The sequence below is a fragment of the Chelonia mydas genome, chromosome 22, assembly GCF_015237465.2.
Source record: "Chelonia mydas isolate rCheMyd1 chromosome 22, rCheMyd1.pri.v2, whole genome shotgun sequence".
In the NCBI taxonomy this organism is placed as follows: domain Eukaryota; kingdom Metazoa; phylum Chordata; order Testudines; family Cheloniidae; genus Chelonia; species Chelonia mydas.
The window spans coordinates 3,766,573-3,787,357 of NC_051262.2; the positions used below are offsets into that span (position 1 = coordinate 3,766,573).

General features: G+C 46.8%; 1 protein-coding gene across 2 annotated transcripts in view; it reads left to right on the forward strand.

Annotated features, from left to right (window-relative positions):
* The window catches only part of DCPS (decapping enzyme, scavenger), a 64,822-nt gene extending 60,116 nt beyond the window's left edge, over window positions 1–4,706 (forward strand). The window contains exon 6 of one of the 2 annotated variants that reach the window (XM_037882531.2): window positions 4,277–4,706. In XM_037882531.2, coding sequence (XP_037738459.1) covers window positions 4,277–4,543 — 267 coding nt within the window. In that variant the 3' untranslated portion in view covers window positions 4,544–4,706. Of the gene's footprint in view, window positions 1–353; window positions 516–4,276 lie in introns of those variants that run through there. The other variant, XM_043533893.1, reaches the window with a different exon arrangement.
* Window positions 4,707–20,785: the final 16,079 nt, after the last annotated feature.

Consider the following 20,785-nt stretch of genomic DNA (forward strand, 5'->3'; position numbering starts at 1 on the left):
ACCTTAGTATATAAGCACCCACCAGGGTCTCTGTTTTACTTGTGGAAGATCAGTTTGGGAACTGCCTCGGTTTCCCATCAGCAGGGAATAGCAGCCAACTTCACCCTGCTGATGCTGGCTTCCCGCTAGTGAGGTTTTAGGGAATCGACCTGGGCTGTCATGACAGCTGTTTGCTCAGGGAGCAGACTGGAAAGTGTCTGGATATGCCACAATCTCTCCGCATGGGGTGTTGTCTGGAGTGTTTCATACCCACCAGCCTATGCACCCTGGGCCTGCATTTACAGTTTTGTCCTCCAGCCACTCCTATTCTGCTGGGGACAGTAATTTGATTATGATTAATTTTCTGCTATCAGATGTCACTGAGAAAACAAAAGGTGACTCTTTCTGTGAGACCAGATGTTGGAAATGGGGTCCCCACAGCAGCTGTTACCCAAATGGAAACACAGAGTGGAGGAAATGGCTTAGAAGTGTAAGGATCCAGTTTGAAAGAGCTCTGCCTTTACTGCATACCTGGCGTGTTTCTTCCTACCCCAGAGGTGGCTGCAATTCCAGTGATACTGAGTGCTGTTTGTGAAGCTCTTGGGGATGAAAATTGTTAGGTAAATATTAATTTATGCATGAATGTGGCAGCCCTGCTGGACACCACCTAAGGCCTGTTGTGTCACTGTATGACGTGCCTGGTGGTGCTTCTGTGCTAGAGGGAGAAACTAGCAAAGGAAAAAGATAAAATCTAAGTGTGATGCAAGATTTATTCACTAGAGGCCAGATGAGCTACAGTGGCCCTGCTTGAACTTCTTCAAGCAGTAATAAGGGCTCTGTGCGTAGGAAAGTAACATGTCTCTTTAGGGCCATGGGAAGCATTTTCTGGTTTTCTCTCGTCAATCTCCCTGCTCCCGTTGGACATAAGCAGGGAGTCTTCATTGTCTTGCCATCCTGCTTTCCCTCCTGAGGTCACAGCACAGAGCTCCAAAGGCTAATGAGCTCTTCTGTAGCTTTACCAGTGTCCTCCTCGTGGGACAAACCCAATCTGCAGTTCCCAGTTCTGTGAACATGACCCAAGAATAGGGAAAAGGTTCCTCCAGCTTCAGAATTGGAGCCAGGACAAGGATTCTCCATGGCAGACTAGTGCATTTCTTATGCAGGGATGATGAGTTTTGATGACAGCAGCTCATCCTACAGTGGACTTGGCTCAAACTCTTGGTAGTCTGTCTCAAGGCCTAGAGCAGCAGCGTCCATCTTCACTGAATTCAGCCTCCCACCTGATTATTGTCTCTTGGCTTCCATGTCACTGTAGTTGGCCCTATGGAACAGCCATGGAGAGACGGTGGATGTAACCCTGGCTGTGACATTACCCATTCTTTGGAGCAGAATCTTGGCACCTGGGCTTGGAGCACTAAAGTCTGAACACACAGTCTGACTTGGAATTGGGATTTTTAGCCAGACTTTAGCCAGATTTTTAGCCAACTTCACCCCTTCTCGCAAAGCCAGTCAATCCTTCACTGAGACTGTTTTTAGCATGTGCTGTATGAGGCTCCTCTTCCATTCCTTTCCAATGCTGTAACTATAACTGCCCTGGCTTGAGCCACTAGCTCTGGCTGATGGGTGGGCCCATCGGAGAAAGCTCACTGCTGCTCTGCAGATTGCTGAGCTCAAGGGTGGCTGCAAGATATGAAACTCCTGGCTCTAGAGAGGAAAATAGGATGGTAGTGGTTAGAGCAGGGGACGGGGAGTCAGGACAACGTGGTTCTATTCCTTTTTGCCACTCACTTGTGTGATCATGGGCTTCCCCTCTCTGAGCCTCAGCTTTCCCATGTGCAACAGGGGGATAATACCTACTTTGCCAGGGTCTGAGAGATGCACTAGGTAATATGTGAAGTGCTTAGAAGAATTGGGAAACATGCCTTAGAGTCTATTTAGCTTACCAAAGGAAAAGTGAAGGAGTGACATGATCACAGTCTGTAAGTACCTACATGGGGGCAGAAATTTGATGATGGGCTCTTCAATCTATCAGACAAAGGTCTAACAAGATCCAGTGCCTGGCTGGAAGTTGAAGCCAGACAGATTCAGACTAGAATTAAGATACAGATTCTTAAGTGAAGGTAACTAACCATTGGAACTACTCACCAAGGGTTGTGGTAGATTATTCTGTCACGGGGTGTTTTTTAATCAAGTCTGCGTCGTACTGGAGGTCGGACTAGATGATCCCGGGGCCCCTTCTGGCCTTGGAATCTCTGAATACAAAGTGCTGTAGAGGTGCTAAGCATTATGACCATGAAACTGCAGAAACTGCCCACTGGAGTTGGGGGGCAGTCACTCTCCTGAGTCATGCAGGAGGTTTGTCCCCTGCATTATTCTAAATTCATGCCCATTTTTCAGCTCCTGATGATCTTTCTAGGCCCATGATATAGCATGTTCAGTAACAGGGACTTGAGCTTTTTCCCCTTCATTGCACTGGAAATTCAGGAAGTAATTGCATCAGGGAAAGCAGAGATTAATTAAAAGATGGGGTGAGGAATCTTAGCGTTCCCAACCAGCACACGAGCGCAGCATGTTGGAAGGTCCCTGACAAGTTCACTGTCGCTGTTTCTAGCTTTAATTACACCGACTGGTAACAGGATCCTGTAACTCACCCAGCAAACTGGAGCGATAGTCTGGAATGGAGAACAACAAAAGCTGACAGGATGCACTCTTAAGGGTAAACATGCTGGGTGTGTTGTCCAGCCCCCACAACAAACAGGCCTCATTATGGAGGTAGTTAATGGGAAGGAGGCAGCCGTCTGCTCTGCAAACCCCGTTTCAGCAAATGGGCTTGTATGGGGGCAGCTCTGGGTCTGTCTCACTGGTGGCCCTGCGGGGACAGACTCAAGGGACTTCAGTAGCATGGCTCCAGATTTATACTAGCGGAGCTGAGATCAGAATCTGGCCGATCGTTACCTCTCTCCCTGTGCTGGGGAGGTGCTGAGCTAGCACGCTTTGCTTTCCTGCCCATGAGGATGAGTCCCGCGCATATGGGCCTGGTGATTTGGGATCCCTGCTGGAGCAGGCATCTGCCTTGGAGAATAAAGTGTATGAGGGGACATGTGCCACTAGGCTCAGCTATGTGCGTGGGGTGGTGGCCAAAACTACTCCCACCTCTGCCCCCACAGTGACCTTCGGATTAGTCGGAGAAACAGTAACCTACCCTCCCTTTCCCCCTGCTCCTCTCTATGTGGTGCTGGGATGCTTTCCCACACAGCAGACACCATCTCCTCCCTTTCCACCTCCCCCCTCCCACTTGCTCGCCTCCTGCCTCCCAGCTTGTATTTTAAACATTAGATAACGGCTCAGATGCTCAGACATCATCACAGCCTTGACATCTGCTTTCATAAATCCTTTCTGGTAGAGCCCATGCAGTAAGCTCTCATCTCAGTCTGTTTTTACAGCTCTTTCTGTAATGTTTTCACTGCATGGTATGTCTGAACCTAACGTAGTTCTCCACCCATTTAAATTCTTCTGCAGGCATGTACCTGATGGCCAGTGAGCTTGGCTGGTAACAGGCTTTTGGGCAGGGCTTGGGAGTCTGTTCCCCCCTTTCCTGCCTCTCTAATAAAGCTTTAGTGTGCAGCTGGCCTCTGTCTGCACTGGGTTAGAATTCTCAAAGAGACACTAGCGGTGGATTTACAGCTGGGCGGACTGTCGGCCAAACATCTAGTATTGCGTGACCCTGTCCATCAATTTGCTTCTGCAGGAATCTGAGAAGGGGAAAATATGTAAAAACACTGGAGAACAAGTGTGTAACCAAAACCTCGTCTTCTGTCATTCTCAGACAAGACCTAGAACTGAGGGCTTGATCCCTCATAGTCATTACAGGTCCCGTGGCACTTTTTGTAAAGCAGGAGTATTAATCCTGTTGTCCTGGCTAAATTCCAGTCGAGTAATTGCATTCTGCTACCTAAATCTTATCCCCCATCCCCTTGCCGTTTCAGCTAGTATTCTGCACTTTCTGTTCTAAATGATCCACAGCATCACTATGAACTCAGCTTTTATATTCCACCTCACAAGTTACTGTATTTCAGCAATTCCTTTGTACAATTTGGAAATTGTATATTTTGAGATCTTTGGATGAAAGGAGGAGTAGTACTGCGGTCCCTTGATGTTAATTCACCATCACAAGAGACTGGGCTAGGTCATCGGATTTACCAGTGTGCTTCTATCCAGTCCTCTGCCCTTGGATATGATGCTAAAACTTTTCAGTGCATTATTTGGGAGATTAAATTCTCTACCCTTTCTTCCCCAGGAAGCCATATTAAAGCGCTTTGGCGTGGCTGGCTCCCAGCTGCGGATTTACCTGCATTACCAGCCATCCTACTTCCACCTGCATGTGCATTTCACCGCTCTGAGCTACGATGCACCAGGCTGCTCAGTGGAGAGAGCTCACCTCCTGTCGGACGTTATTGACAATCTGGAGCTCGACCCCCAGTACTACCAGAAGCGTACTCTGACCTTTGCTCTCCGGGCAGATGAAGCCTTGCTGAAGAAATTCCAGGAAGCAGGCAAAGCTTGAGATCCCAGGGACTGGAAGTGGGCTGCTTTTCTACCTTTTTATGTATGGATTATTTTTATTGTCTTTGACTTTTTTTAACTCAATTTTGTAAGGATTGGGATTGTGTTCCCATCACCGTAGTAACCGTTCCCTGCATTTCTATCAATAAAATGTTGTTTGAGCAGAGACTGTTCATCCATGTGTCCCATGGAATCGTGTCCTCTGTGCTCTGCGGAAGGGTTCACCTAACTTCTATGACAAACTAGAAGCTGGTGGGCTGACTCACAGGGCAGTGGATCAAATAAAGCTCCCAACAGCAGCAGAATTTCAGTCCCTTTCTTCAGAGATGGTTTATTGCTGTAAACCAGATCCTGTTGTCCTGGTCCCTTTCTAGGTCCTTTCCCCTGACCCCAGAGTCACCTGCAGGGCTCTCTCCAGCAGAGGTGCTTTGTTGATCTTTAAGGACCATGTAACCTGTAGGCTATCACCTGATCCCTGGCCTCAGACCTATCACTTAGGACGTAGGCACCGGCTTCCTCCTTGCCCTGGGGGTGCCCAGTCCCCGCTCCACCCCATGCCCCATCCCCACTCCACTCCTTCCCCCAAATCTCCGCCCCCCTCTTCCTACCCAGTTCTGCCCCCTCCCCCAAGCTTGCTCCTCCCCCTCCTCCCAGAACCTCCTGCATGCCGTGGAGCAGCTGATCACAGTGGGCAGAAGGCACTGGGAGCCGGGGGGAGGAGTTGATCGGCGGGGCTGCTGGCAGAGGGGAGACGCTGGGGGGAGTGGGGGAGCTGGCTGCCAGGGGGTGCTAAGCACTCACTAATTTTTCTCCATGGGTGCTCCAGCCCTGGAGCACCCAAGGAGTCGGCACCTATGACTTAGGAGGATAAGTCACAGGTGGGGCTAAACCACCTCCCTTAAAGGTTTATCCCATTCTGTGATATAAACACTCCTGGATTTTGCAGCAATTCCTCATCAGCTTTAGATAAATGAAAAAAAGAAGATTTTTACTGAGTTAAATATGAAAATGAATGATCTGTAGTGTTTAGATATTTTCACTGTCCCTGCATTTTCAATGCGCTGCAGGATGTACTCATAACACATAATTGCATGTCAGGAGTTGTGTGAGGAGGAGGAGGAGGGCTTGGCACCTGGGGAGCAGTTTGGGATCATGGAACAAACACATAAGTTGCTAATGTCTGCTAAAATAAGCAGCAATGCAATAGTTAACAGTGCTTGTATTAAAAATTCAAATGCTCACGAATTATAGTGGGATTGTATGTAACGTCTCTAGGAGAACGACATGGCTCATGTCAATTCTGGGAAGTGTTATGAGCTTCAGCGAACTCTTTTAAACAATGTGGCAGGTAAGAGTGCACTTCTGGTTCAGTGGGTTTCCTAGAAAATACTTGGGAGGAGGGGGAAGGCAGCTTCTCACCTCCGGACCCAGCCTTCTGAAGCTACGCCCTGAGGAGCAACCCATCGTCTGCTGATCACCTGTTCCCCAAGGCCCCACCTGTTGAAAGGAATGACAGAGCTGTGGGGGTGCTTATTCTGGGCTAACAGCTGCTCCCAAGTTGTGACCACAGAAAAATCCCTTGGTGGAGTTTGAAGGACTGTTGGAGTTTGAAGGACTGTTCACCTGCCAGAGCCCTTGCTGGAGCTGGGCTCATCATGTGTGTAGGTTCTTTTATTGTTTCAATATGTTTTCTCTGTAATGCTTTTATTTTAAGCTTTTCTAGCTTGTTATGGATCCCCTGCCATTCAGCCCCCAGCGTCTACTCACCCTCTAGCTCTCTGAAGCAGCAGTGCTGTGAATGACAGTGCTCTCACTTTCTGATTTATTAAGGCCTTGTCTACACACACACACTGTACGGCTTAACTGTACTGGAATAGTTTACTGGCACAACCCTTGCCACCTGTTTGGATGCAGAGATACCAGTCTAAAGGTGCTTATTCTGCTATCATTTATTTCCATAGTGGAAGGAAACAAGCTATACCAGTATAAGGCATCTTTATGCCAGCATAACTGCAGTACAACTTTTCACTAAAAACAGTTACAGGTCTGGTCTATTCAGATTTTGAACGGGTATTAGCAAGAGAGTGCAAAGCCATTCACACAATCTTGTTAAACTTTTCTTCCATGTGCAACTCCAGACTTGGTTCTGACCAGTCCAATTCTGATCATTGCTTCCGGCATCCTGAAAATTCCCTCCTGCGTTTCCAGTTGGATGCGGTATTTTAATTCTGTTCCTGTCGTAATTAGCTGTTAAATTTGTCCTCACGACAGTGCTGCTCCCGGTGTGGGAAGCCAAGGCAGAGCACATAACGCAGGCAGCCCCAGCAGCAGCCTCTAATGACTGTAGGAGGTAACCACTGCGAACATTTCCTGGAGTATCTAGGGGCATTCTGGACACTGGCCCAGCTTCAGTGGGATTGGTGGCATGGATGGGCAGCAGTAGATTTTTAGAACCTGCCCACTGAGAATTAGGCCAAACTCACTCCACATGGGTCACTGACTGTCTAGTGGATGGTGCCAACTTCTGCTCACTGCTGAGCTTGAGCCAGATGTGAAAGGCCCCACGTCCCTTCATGGATCCTTCTAGCCTCCCACACATTTGACTCTTGTCACCTTCTGCCTTGTTTCCATCGTGGGGTGAAGCACAGAGGGCCTATCCCGCCCCTGCTTTGTCACTTTCTATTTAGGTGGGAGCAGTTAGTGGCATTCTGAGGCTAGTTTAAGCCCCATTGTAGTTTGGCTGTGATTCCCCCGGAGTTTGGGGTTTGTGAGGGAATTGCTTGCTTTTCTGCTCCATGCTGTTTTGGTTGCCAGCTCTAATCTGTCCAAGCCTGATGACTGGGGTAGAGGAAGCAGCTCAGATTTATCAGCGAGCATAGCTGACATTCCACTTTGGGAGCAGCTCAGACCCTGCCTGTTTCTTCCAGTCACACCGAAGCCTGGTCAGGATCAAGGAATTGTTTGACCTAGGAGGAGATTTCAGCAGCCTTGGCTCCACTGTTCAAACGGTATATTGCTGCTATGGAAAGATGTTCCTGTGTTTGAGGCCGAAAAGGCACCTTTCTAGCAACAACAAGAAAAGCAACCTGGTGTATCCTTCTCTCCTGCGATGACCAACCCCTACTGGAGCAAGGGGTTTTCTACCAGCAGGGTCGTTGTCTGCACAGAAGCCAATGGAGATAGGGAGTATTGGAGGCGATGTCTGGACCTCACTCAAGGTTGCAGCTGATTGGTAAATGGGACGGAGTCAGTTTTATTAGCTATTAGCCAGGATGGACAGAGATGGTGTCCCTAGCCTGTTTGCCAGAAGCTGGGAATGGGCGACAGGGGATGGATCACTTGAGGATTACCTGTTCTGTTCATTCCCTCTGGGGCACCTGACATTGGCCACTGTCGGAAGACAGGATACTAGGCTAGATGGATCTTTGGTCTGACCCAGTATGGCCATTCTTATGTAGGTGTGCTTCGCTAAGCAACCAAATTAGCTTAAATTTATAGACCAGGCCATGGAGGTATAATGCTTCTGACTCTTCTTGGAGCACAAAGCAGGGAAGGACCTGTTTCCTCCCGATATGGCTTCTTAGGGGTGGTGATCTAGAGCAAGCTGGCAAATCTAAACCCCTTAAGGGAGTAGGGACAGATCAGTGATAACCCTTGTACCAGGAGGAACTGCCATTGGCTGGTGAGTGGAGTGATATCACCCAGGGGAGCAGCAGTTGAAACTCTAGCCTCCCAGCCATGTAATCTGAACGTGACTAAAGTGGCCTGTGGACAAGTATTCCAACAAAACTAATAGCATCAGCTCCAGGGGAGAATCTGATAGTAATGAGCCTTAATTAATGAGTATTTCCTGCAATGGGGTTGTGACAGCTTTTTGGACATCACATGTTTGATAGCTTTAGGAGGCTATCCGAAACTTCGGACACATTTTAACTCAGCCAACCCCTTTCAAAGAAATAGAGCATCATAAAGTTGTAAAGGAGAACTCTGATGACTTTGTATAATATTGTTTGGGTCTGCTGATATTCCCGCTGCTGGGAGTTCAAGCGCAGTTAATGGTACCTCTTCTACTAGTTTTAGAAGAGTTCAAACACATGTGTATAATTAAGGGGCATGTGAAACTTTCACTTTGTGGATATCGTACTACTCTTTGCTTGTGCTACAATTTAGGAATTTTATAGCTTGGCTTTTATTGTTCCCAAAAGTCATTTCCCTCAAGTCCAGCTTTTGAATGAGTCTCAACTCTGTAGTAAAGAGATTTCATAGAGCAGTTTGATAAGAAACCTCACAAAGTATGTGGAACAAGCTCCATCTATAGGCTTGGAAGGATTAGATTTTTATCAGTAAATGTCGATAAATGTTGATTTTTGTCATCTAGGCACAAACCGACAAAAAGCTATTTCCATCAATGATGATTGAAATGTACAGCTAGGCAAAATAAGAAAAATGCTACTTGAGAACTTATTAGAGTTTGATTTAAGGATATTCACTTTGTCTATTTTGATATGTGATGTTGACAATTTGTGTTTCAATGCTTATAAAGCTTTAACTTTTTGAATCTCAATGTCTCTTGTCATTAAATAATTTTTGTCTGATCCTCCCATAATTTCCCACAACTGTGAAAATTTAAATTGATAAAAATTGAAAATGTGGATATTATCCATCAAAATTAAAAAAAAAAATTCCGACAAGCCATCTATCAGCATTTTTATAAAACATACTTGGGGGGAGGGGAGAGACCAACACGGAGATGATCTCTCAGCAGTCATTTTAATTTAATTTTCAAATTTATTTGATGCCTTCATTTGTCAAAGTTCAAAACGTATTGTGTGTAAAAAATCAAGCTCGTTAAAGTTGTCTTCCCAATGCGCAGATGGATGCAGCACTCTAGCAGACACAGCATCTCCGGAGATGGCAGCATTCTGGTGAGACTCCAGGAGAACATCAGATGGCTCTCACGCCATTTAGCAAACAGATCAGCATGTTGTTTCTTTGCTCCCGATCCCCCTTCTTCTCTTTCCTTCACCTCAGTCATCCCAGGCTGGAGTCCTGTTAGACCTCATAAGAGGTTTTTGTTAGAGTGTTGCCCCTTCGACCTGAGCAGGTAGCTAGAATTCGGGGCCTTGCAGGGTTGTTTCTGGTAGGAAGAAAAGACGAAATTCCAAATGAGGCCTCAATCTGGTGTAGCATTGTTTATTTACAAAGAATAGACACAAAGTCCTGTTTCTCTGAACTCATTAGAAACAAACAGCAGCAAGCAGTTTCCTTGCTCACAAATCCCCAAATCTGCCCCTCCAACAAGCTCTGTGCCCAAGAAGCTTTGTCTCTCTGTTTCCTCTTGGGATCACACTTACGACTCTATCTCGTGGCTTCCTGCCTTCAACACGCACAGCCTTGTCTCTGCCTTGGCAACCAGAGAAACCCCTCAGTCCACATGGCTTAGCTCTGACTTGCCATGGGGCCTAGATCCTTGGGCTGTATCCCACAGCCTCCAGCTCTTTTTACAACATCGCAGGGCTTAACTGCTCCTTCTGCTCAGCCTAAAAGAGAGTTCTCGGCACCCATTGGCTTTAATGAGGGCTGTGATTGTCTTGGATCCAGGACTCACCTGCTGGCAGCCATTAGCACGCTGCAGCCTAATGCTATGTTTGTACAGCACCGAGCACAATGGGCCTAGTGCCTCTAGGTGCCACCCCAATACGAATCAATAATAATAATAATAATAATACTCTGGCATGGGGGGTAAGAGGTGCAGTGCAGATGGAGGTGCCTAACTGATTGTGATCATTAAAGGTCCCTTGGCATTTTTCACAAGAATCAGGGTGCTAGCGGTGTCCTGGCCAAGTTCCTAGTTAGGAAATTTTATTTTGCCTTTCTGAAATTCCTCCTGAAATTTCAATTTGACGCAGCATCCATATTTACCAGCTGATAGCCCCAAGGGGTTTCCTGGGGGCCAGCTGGAAAGAAAGGAATGCCCTAGGCTGCTAATCTGTTTGACTGCACTATGGGACAACTACGCTGTGGAAACACCAGTGGAGAAAGTAAGAGCGACTCATTCCAAGTCTCTGATTTTCACCTACTAACCCGTTAGATTTATGTAGCATGCTGAAGGTTTCTGAAGGCCTTTGCAGTCATGTCATGCATAGCCTGTTTCACAGTGCACAGCAGCACTGAATAAAAGTTGGGGATAGGAAGTGAAGAGTCCTGTATCCAGTTGGAATTGAGGGGAAACAGCGGCACTGCGCTGCTGAAGGGGACAGAATTAAGTTAGGAACACGGGCTCTTTGTTTTGCTTTTTTACCCCAGGTGCTTTATGTAGCAGAAATGGTAAAACCCCAGTAAAACCCAAGACCATTCATTCCTGCAGCGTACACATAAGCCCGACTGCATGTTTTCCCTATATTTCAAAGTTCACACACAATTGAAACAAAACGCAATTTCCATCGGTTGGCCCTAGCTAACCTCCATCAGGGCGGCCGTTCAGAAGGAATTCAAAGTCATTTGTGGAGGGGGGGAAAAAATAGCACTTTATTCATCAGCGTGAGATTGAACATTTTAATTTTTAAGCAGTTTTATTATGGTGAACTCCTCTTGTACGGCTGGGACAAATAGCTTGAAAGGCAGGGAGATGGTGCTCATTATGAATTCATTTTTCAGATGTTTTCTCCCTCTTTAAATTACTTCTCAGTGATCGTGCTGAATTAATCTAACTGGCAAAATCTTCCCTTTGTGTGCTTTGTAAATTAAATATTAGAGCAGTGTGGATTAGTTAGCAATGACTGACTTTATCGAGAATGCTCCTGGCAATCAACTAGCACAGGAAATATATTTTAAAAATATGTATTTTCAGTATAAAGGTGATCTTTGTACAGGTTTTCTAAATAATGGATCACAGTCTGTCATGACAATGAGTTTTAAAAATGCACCATATGTTAGAATTCCTATAGGTAATTATAATTGCTTCTGCTATCAAACACGACTGCTTAGTTAAGTTTCAGAGTAGCAGCCATGTTAGTCTGTATTCGCAAAAAGAACAGGAGGACTTGTGGCACCTTAGAGACTAACCAATTTATTTGAGCATAAGCTTTCGTGAGCTACAGTATCCGATGAAGTGAGCTGTAGCTCACGAAAGCTTATGCTCAAATAAATTTGTTAGTCTCTAAGGTGCCACAAGTCCTCCTTTTCTTTTTGCTTAGTCAAGGTTACTTTCAGGCAGTCTTTATAATTCCCTGTTTTTACAGAAATTCTCCTTTTCTTCTGGGAATTCTTATGCCCGGTCTTACCTCCAAGGAGAGTATTTTGAAGGTGACTAAGCAAAATCCACTGTTTTTGAAGGGGTGGAAAAAAGAACCATCAGCCTTTCACAACAGAACCTCCTGGACTCTCTGCAGCACTGTCAACCATAAGAATTTGCTGTCTCACCTGAGAGAGGTGGCAGGGGTTCAGGATGGTTTGAGTCCTTCCTGGAGGAACGCACCCAATGAGGAGTGATGGAAAACTGCACCTCTACCACCTGATTCCTCTCTTGTGGAGAGCCACAAGAAGCAATTCTTTCTCCGGTCTTATTCAACATCTACCACAGCCACTAGGTGAACTGGTCAGATGACGCGGACTCGGGTGCCAACAATATGAAGGTGACACACAGCTCTACCTATCCTTCACCACATTCAACCACAACACTACCTCCAAGATGGTCCAGTGCTTGGATGAGATCAGTTCATGGATGACAAACAGCTGGTTGATGCTGAACCCAAGCAAGACGGAGGTGATGCTGGTGGGCAAAGGACAGCAGTTTAAAGAGTTTTCAGCCATGGTGTGTTGGTTGAAGGTACACACACACCACTGGTTAATTCAGTCCATAGTTCAGGCGTGCTCCTGGATTTCTTGATGATGCTAAGCTTTCACGTAGCACCATCTATGAGTAATGCTTTCTACCATCTCTGGTCAGCTCGGACACTCCATCCCATACTGGCAATGACCTGATCTCAGTTATTCATGCCTTCGTCTCCTCTTCAGCAATGTGATATAGCTGGGCATGAGTCATAGAATCATAGAAATGAAGGTCTGGAAGGAACCTCAAGAGGTCATCAAATCCACCCCCCTGCACTGAGGCAGGACCAAGTTAACCTAGACCATCCCTGACAGGTGTTTTTGTCTGATCTCTTAAAAACCTCCAGTGATGGACATTCCAGAGCCTCTCTTGGTAAACTATTCCAGTACTTAACTATCCGTATCCTTTTCCAGTCCTTAATTACTGCTAGAGTTAGAAAGATTTTCCCAGTATCTAACCTAAATCACCTCTGCTGCAGATTAAGCTGGTTACTTCGTGTCCCACCTCTTTCCCCCCCCTTTTATCTTTACCCAGAGAATTTCAACTGGTATGTCTCTCACCTCCTTCTGGACCTCAGAACAAATGTATGTATTCTTGATGTATAATGCAACACCTCCTCCCCTTTTCCCCCCTGCCTGTCCCTCCTGAACAGGCTATACCCCTCTGTAGCAATACTCCAGTCATGAGATCTACCCCACCAAGTCTCTGTGATGGCAATTAAGTCATAATTTAGCTTATGGACTAAGACTTCCAGTCTTCCTGTTCATCCCCCAAACTCCTTGCATTTGTGTATAGACAGCTACGATGTTGAGCAGATTGCCCCCACTGTTTTCCCTCTTGTTGCTCGTGTGACCCTATTGCATCCATCTTGTTGCATCCTGTGCTCCTGACCTCCAGCCCTTCGGGGCTAGGGAATCTGAGAACATACACGAGGGAGTGGGAGCCAAGCGCCCCAAACCTGTCAACGCAAAAGGACTGTTCAGCGCATTTGGTATCACTCCAGCAGACGGGGGTGCCCTTAGGTCTTCGCAGCACCTGCCCAGTTGGAGGTGCCTGGCAGCAGCCGAGAACTGCAAGAGTGTGAATCAAAACAAAACCCTCCCCTGCACACACTGCTCCCAGTGGAGGGGAAAGGACACATGACGGGTGCATAGTCACATTGCTGAAAGCATGACTGGAAGGTGCTCAGATATTATGGTGGCACGTGCAGTGTACGAACCTGTATTGAATAGAATAGAATAAAATTAACCCTCATTAATTGAAGGCAGTTTGGTTTTGCACACGGGCGGGATGCAAATGGCATGTGATGAGGTTTGCAAGGCCTAGGCTCCCCAGACACACCCTGCTCCTTTTTTACATGCTGGGGAAACTCCTCTTTGCCAGTGAACAAAGTGCCAGGATGTTCAGTGGCTGCAGAAGGAACCAGTATCCGGCACCTGGGAAGAGCATTGCTGAGGCCATACGATCTAGACCAGGTTTTAGAGATCTCTCTGCAGACTAAATGGATCTCTTGAGGGACAGCTGAGCCTCCTAGGCAAATCAGCCAGGCAGGCAAGGTAAGGAGCTTAAGAGAACCACAGAGAGCTTGGCTGGAGAGTGATCCAACCCTGTGGTCTTGCCAAGAGAAACCAGGTTGTGGGAGGTGGCCGGGGACCGGGGTAGGAGGCAATGAGGGAGGACTCCTGATTTTACTCACTGCATGGCTTCATTCTTAACCGTGCTGTGCCTGGGGTCCACTGTGTGCGGTGGGGATCTGCCGTGGTGTTGTAGTTGTGCTGGTCCCAGGAGAGTAGACACACAAGCTGGGGGAGGTAATAGCTTCACCTCTGTTGGTGAAAGACTCTCATATGAACTCTCACAGGAAAATGATAAAAGACAAAAACACCCTGTCACCTGTGGGTGAACACTTCCCACAAAAAGATCATTCTACACCTGACTTCTCAGTCCTCGTCCTCAAAGGACACCTGCACGACAGCTGCCAAAGACAAGCCTGGGAGCTTAAATTCATAACTTTTTGCTCGACACTAAAAATCATGATTTTAATAAAGACACTTTTTTTTGGTCCTGTGACTGCAGGGGTGTTAATGGGCCACTTCACCTTGAGTCGTCCATTGGAATATGTGTTAACTACTTACCCTTTAAACAATCTGTTCCATCTTGTATTTAGCTTTAATACCTTTCCCAGTCCTGAAGAAGAGCTCTGTGTAGCTCGAAAGCTTCTCTCTTACACAACAGAAGTTGGTCCAGTAAAAGACATTACCTCACCCAGCTTCTTGTCTCTCTGAAATGGGAGTGTCCGTTTACATTCACTAATATCTGGTTGGCGTGACAAGTTCTACAAAGTGTTGCTAAAGGGTGAGAGAAAGGCAGGTGCCTCAGTTCTCCACCAGAGGTGGGTGCAGTCTGCAAAGGATGGCAGGTTGGCAGATGCTGCCCTGTTTCAGGGGAAGCGTCCTCTGTCCAGTTGTTACTGTCTGGTTTTGATCCAGCTTACCTCCTTCTCAGCGGGGTTGTGAGGCTTGTTTAATGCTCTTGAAGCGCAGTGAAGGTGCTGTCTGGGCTCAGCAACAACCACTCAGGTGCGGTATGATCTGTTTGGAACTCAGCTGAGCTCTGCTGTAGGAGATATGATGCAATTGGTGCTTCCCGACTTGCAAACCCTATGCACCAACAGGGGGATTTCCTTTAGGAGGAGCCAGTGTGATCTGTGTCCAGATCCTGCCTCCTTTCCCCTCCCCGAGGGGAAAAAGCAAAGCTACCCTCCTCCTCGAGAGCGATGATGGTAGAATTCATGGGTGGGTGAGAGCCTGGTACCAAAGGGCCATCCAGCTTCCATCTCCCTCCACTTCAGACGGATGCTAGAAGCCCAGGTTTAAATCCTGGCAGGATTAATTCAATTTATGCTTCTGAAGCAGCTGAATCAAAATCTAAGCAGCTTTGTGTGTGTGCGTCTTTTTGAATGAGACCTTACAAATACGACGATTGTTCTGGCAGGAGTCACCAGGTGGCGCTGCTGCACATACGCTTGCATGTTCTTTTTCTGAGGGCTTGTCTAGACTCGAAGAACAGTTAGTGGTAGCAAGCCAGGGTGTAAATCTACAGCCAGTTTCCATGCCTAGTAGATCAAAGTGCACTGGGGAACTTTCAATGCTCAGTCGCAGGGTTTACACAGACAGTTAGTGCACAGCGTGCCAGCGCACTGCAGATTTACGCCCCAGCTTGCATGCACTAACTACTCATCGCGATCAGCGGAAGAAAAACACTTATCCCCGGGACCCAAAACAATATCATCTTCTGACTAGAGGTTTCATCAAACCCCAATAAACACACGCTAGCCTTAACCACTTCACTTCAAGTGATAACTAAATTTCGAGATCGACGTTACGCCGCTTGTAAAACATTTTAAAATACAGCCCAAATACCGTAAAAAGGACGTTCAGATTGAGTTTCACTTCCTCAGTGGGATGGATGGGCCTGCCTGTTGTTCGTGAGCTCGTTCCAATCTGAATCTCACCCGATGAAAGTGCTAATCGCAGACCAGGTGTGCTGTAGAGTCCGTTTCTTTGTAACCATGTCAACGTCAAAAAATCACAGTTCGCACATGGAGGTTGTTGTGAACCGTAGCAACAACGGAACACTGATCTTAACAGGGGATAGTCTCTGAAAACACTTTTCCAAAACAATGACACATTTAATGACTTGTGGCATGTTTTGAGTGTGCTCTGACAGGTGGCTCGCAGCAGCTCTTTTCTTGCTCAGGCATCACGTTTAGCTCCAGTATTGAGTTGGGATTTTCGAAAGCAGAAGGATCTCTCACCCAATGCATTTTCTTCAAGTTCTGAAACCCCTCTGCAGGGAAGTAGCGATTAAAATGGTCAGACCGAGCAGCGAGGTGTAACTGTCTGTCACTTCTCATTTCATTCACTTTTTTTTCACCGATGCTGTTCTCCTCCGTGTGTTGTAACAGGGTTGGGAACAGGTAGCAGCTCGGATGATCAGTCGTGCTTGGCACCGTTCTAATGACTTTTGGAATGTGTGTATCCGTTCACAATGTCGAGGACAAATCGTTACCTCTTCCTTGTGACTTCAAATTCAGGTCATTTAAAATGGAGAAAACGGCAGCTAGAGATGCCAACTTTTTTAACCGTCAGGGTCAAACAGATTTGCCAAGTTAGGCTGTTTCTCTACCAGAAAAGTGTGACTCTCCTTCCTGAGTTCACACACCCTTGTAAGCGCCCTGCCCCATGACAGCTGCTGAACTTGAGTGTGAAATGGTCAATGAATGTGCTCTGCTTCTATTTCTGAGCAGAACGCTTCAGAAAGCCTGCTGTTCCGTGAGCTTTCTTTACGGAAAGTAACAGTTTTCACTACTTTGTTCCGCCCTGCCGTACAATCAGGGGAAATACCCTTGGACATCAAAGCTTCGCAGCGAATGAAACAGTGATTTCAAACATCATTACCAGCTGCCTCAGATATTTTTTTCACAACTCTGCTATTTCTACCTTGCTGCACCATCACTTGTAATTCCTTTGCAATTTGCCTAGTCCAGTTTGTATTTTCAGACTACGCAGTCATGCAGTGCTTCAGATATCTGTGCTCCTGTTGTATATGTTGGTAAACACAGCAAATCTTCCATAAAGTCACCTTGACGGCTATATCATCCATAAACGAACAGTATTGCACAATTTGGATAGCAAAATCCACAGCTGATTGTAACCGAGTAATATGCAGGGCTTCCAAATGCTCTGCAGTATCCCATATTGGCCGAGAAGTTGTGTTATTACACACACACACACACACACACACAAAAACCACCGTTTGGAAAATCAAGCCTTGGAGATCCTAAAATCGGGTGCGCTCCCTGCGGCATCCTTGACCAAATGTCCCCCGTTTGGAAAATCAAGCCTTGGAGATCCTAAAATCGGGTGCGCTCCCTGTGGCATCCTTGACCAAATGTCCCCCATTCTCCTCTCCCCTGCAGCCAGAAGTGTGGTTATATTGGGGGCAACCCAGTCTCCTCCCCAGAGCTGACTGCACTGGGCAGCGCTGGATGGATGTATCTTGCAAACACTGTAGGATGAAAGGAGCTATACAGGCCCTCAGGTTGCATGGCAATGGGCCCAGTACTAAACATGTGTAAAATAATTACTGTTATTATGCCGGCTGAACAAGAAGCAAAGTTCGCCAAATCCGATAGAGGCTGCACTGGCATTAATCTAAACCACCATTTAGTCATTCCCAAAAGTACCCTGCTGACTGGTCATGACCCCAGGCTCACCTGGATATAACCAAGGCAGCCTTGACTGACCTCTGTGGCTGGGCCAGCTGCCAATCCATTTTGATTTCAAGACAAGCATAGGCATGAAACATGGTGGAAAGCGAAGCAAAGGAAGCATTAAAGCATCCTTGCAGGGCATTAAAGTGGGAAGCTCTCTGACAGCAAACAGGGAGCATTGTCTCCAACAGATTGCTTCATAACAAGCCCCAGGGTAATGGCATTCAGAGGCAATCAATGCAGAACAAGGGAGAGCACAGCAGGCAACAAATGAAAAGATAAACCATACCACCTTAACACATACCCTGCTTAACATCTCCAAGAGGGACTAGCTTCTGTCACGCCTGGGCACCCAGAAACTGGTAGGCGATGATAATTAATGTGCAACTGACCTCTGAGGTTCACTGGCATGTTTGTCTATTGGTCACCTTTCCCACTTAGTCAGAGCTGTTCTCTTTTCCTGCACGCATCCCCTCCAGTATACTCCAGTATACATGCCATTCCTCCCTAGCATGATGCCTTGTTCCTCCACCCCAGTCAGATTGTCGTGCAATCACCCCTGGCTCCTCGGCTGGATCTCCACAAGCTAACCTAGTATGTGGCCTCGGAAGGCAACAGACTTTGTCCTGATAGAAGGAACTATTACTTCAGAGAGTGGAACTCATCACCACAAGATCATGTTGGGGGATATGGGCTTTGAAGGATTTGAACGTTTAGATGGGTAATGCGAACATCCAAAGTGACAGTAGTTTTGGAAGGTGTGTAAATCCTGCTGCTTCAGGAAATGATCAAAGCTCTGACTAATTAAGGGGGCTGAAGGAACTCCCCTTGGAGCAGGTTACCACAATGATGCCATTCTACAGTCACTCTTTGGAGTAGAACTGCAGGTTGAGTTGGATACTATAGAACATATGGATGCAACTAGCAAATTTACTCCAGTGTCGTCTTTTTAGGCTTTCCCAAGCATCTGCCAACAGGATTTAAGCTCCTAAGGGCAGGGAACGGGTATTGCTCTCTGCTTGTAAAGTGCTGTTCACATTACTACACGATTGACTTTTTTCTTTATGTATATGAAGCCCCATAGTCGTTGTTCTGAACTGGCATTTCCAGCCTCAAAATTAAAAGCATCAAATTCCACTCTTGGTGACACTAACACGGTTTGGGCCATGGCTTATCTGATGCATTCATGGATCACTGTTGCTTATATTGCCACAGTTACTTTACACTGTATCATACCTGCAAATTGGATTATTCCAGGGGAGAAGGACAAAATATCTGACCAAGAATTAGCATTAGCATATGAGATTAACCTAGATATCCTGATCTGCTCAGAATCACCCTTGGAGGCTGCACTGTCTGCTTCCATTGTTGCTTGGACTTTGGTGGCTGTTTTCTGTGTCCCCAATAAGTCAAAATCTCACAATATTCGTGTAGAATTCCCTCAATGATTCTAGATCCATGAAGGACCCTTTGCCACATCTCCCCTGCCTGGAATTTCTTTTAATCTTTTGCCAGTTCTCTCTCCCTGGCATGTTTCTGCACTGAGTTCAAAGGACAAGGGTGAGGGGTTTTTAATCTCCTCAGATGTCAGCTTGATGAGTTGACCTGCGGCTTCCCTTAGAGCAGGAGGTCTCAAACTGGGGGTCGGGACCCCTCAGGGAGTTGCGAGGTTATTACATGTGGAGTCACGAGCTGTCAACCTCCACCCCAAACCCCACTTTGCCGCCAGCATTTATAATGGTGTTAAATATATAAAAAAGTGTTTTTAATTTATAAGGGGGGTCGCACTCACAGACTTGCTGTGTGAAAGGGGTCACCAGTACAAACGTTTGAGAGCCACTGCCTTAGAGAGCGCGTCGTGTGGTCTCATGGCAGATGACAACGCCATAGACAAATGGCTGTTTCCAGGGCTCACTCCAGTGAGAATCAGGTGTGTCAGGGACTCTGGGGAGACTTGAATCATCAGATACAACACTCCTTCCATCTGAGGATCTTTCCCAAAATTTCTTAACTAAACCTTAGACTTGCCCCGTGACGTAGGGCGGAGATAGCAGAACTCTCTGTGCAACAGTTCAGAGCAGGAAAAGAAGAATCCTGTGTCCAGATTAAACTGCAGAGCTTTGTTACCTCCTCAGAGCTAACTAGCAATCCAGAGTGGTTACAGTTTATCCTCCTCACAAGAGTTGGCAGCTAGGATGCTGAATAGACGGGGTGGGGGGGGGGGCTGCTCTGTTGGGTAAGAGCCATGGAGCTGTGGTTCTGGGATGGGTTCAAGATCCCTGCACAGAGCAGGGTGAGGGAGAATAACAGCAACACCTGGCACTTTTCACCAGTAGATCTCAAAGCACTTAATAAATTAGGTCAACATCATTTTACAGATGGGGAAACTGAGGCACAGAGCAGGGCCATGACTTCCCCAGGGTCACCCAGGAGCAGAGCCAGGCATAGAATCCAGGACTCCTGGGTCCTAGTCTGGTGTGCAAACCACTAGGCCATGCTACCTCCCAACCAATCAGCAGCTGCTGCTGCTAATGCAGCCAGCGTTGGCTCTGGGAGCAGCTGCTGGCAGAGCTGTGAGGGTGGCATTGAGCATTAGCATTGTACTCCTACAGTAGCAACAGATTGAGCACTTTCACTCTGGGCTTAGCCATGGTGATGGTGTCCATATATAGGCCCAGTGCTGGCCTTCTGTATGGGGGCCAATTGCACCCTGAATGAGCCAGAACTGCAAAAATAACAGTACATGCTCATGTCATTTAAAAATGGCGGTGCCCCGCAGACACAGGTGGGGCAGAGCTAAAGTTACCTGGGCTCTGGAACTTCCTGGAGTTGTTCGAGTGTGTTTTGTTTTTATGGGCTCACTTTTTTGCAAGCTGACTGCTCCTTTGAGCTAGTATTTTTGCATGGAGAGGAAGTGTCCTGATTACAATTGTATGGAATGTTGTTATTGTTTTCAGGCACCACAAAACTTGCCAGTGAGGAATCCAAGCAACTAAATACTTGGCTCTGGGCACCGTTCAGGCAGGTCCTAGCTCCCCGTGTGGGTTTGAGGCCCCGCTTATTTCCACTGGATCTTCTTGTCACAGCCTGACATTAGAGATGCAGTTTGCTTGTTGCCATTCATAATAGTCTCCGTG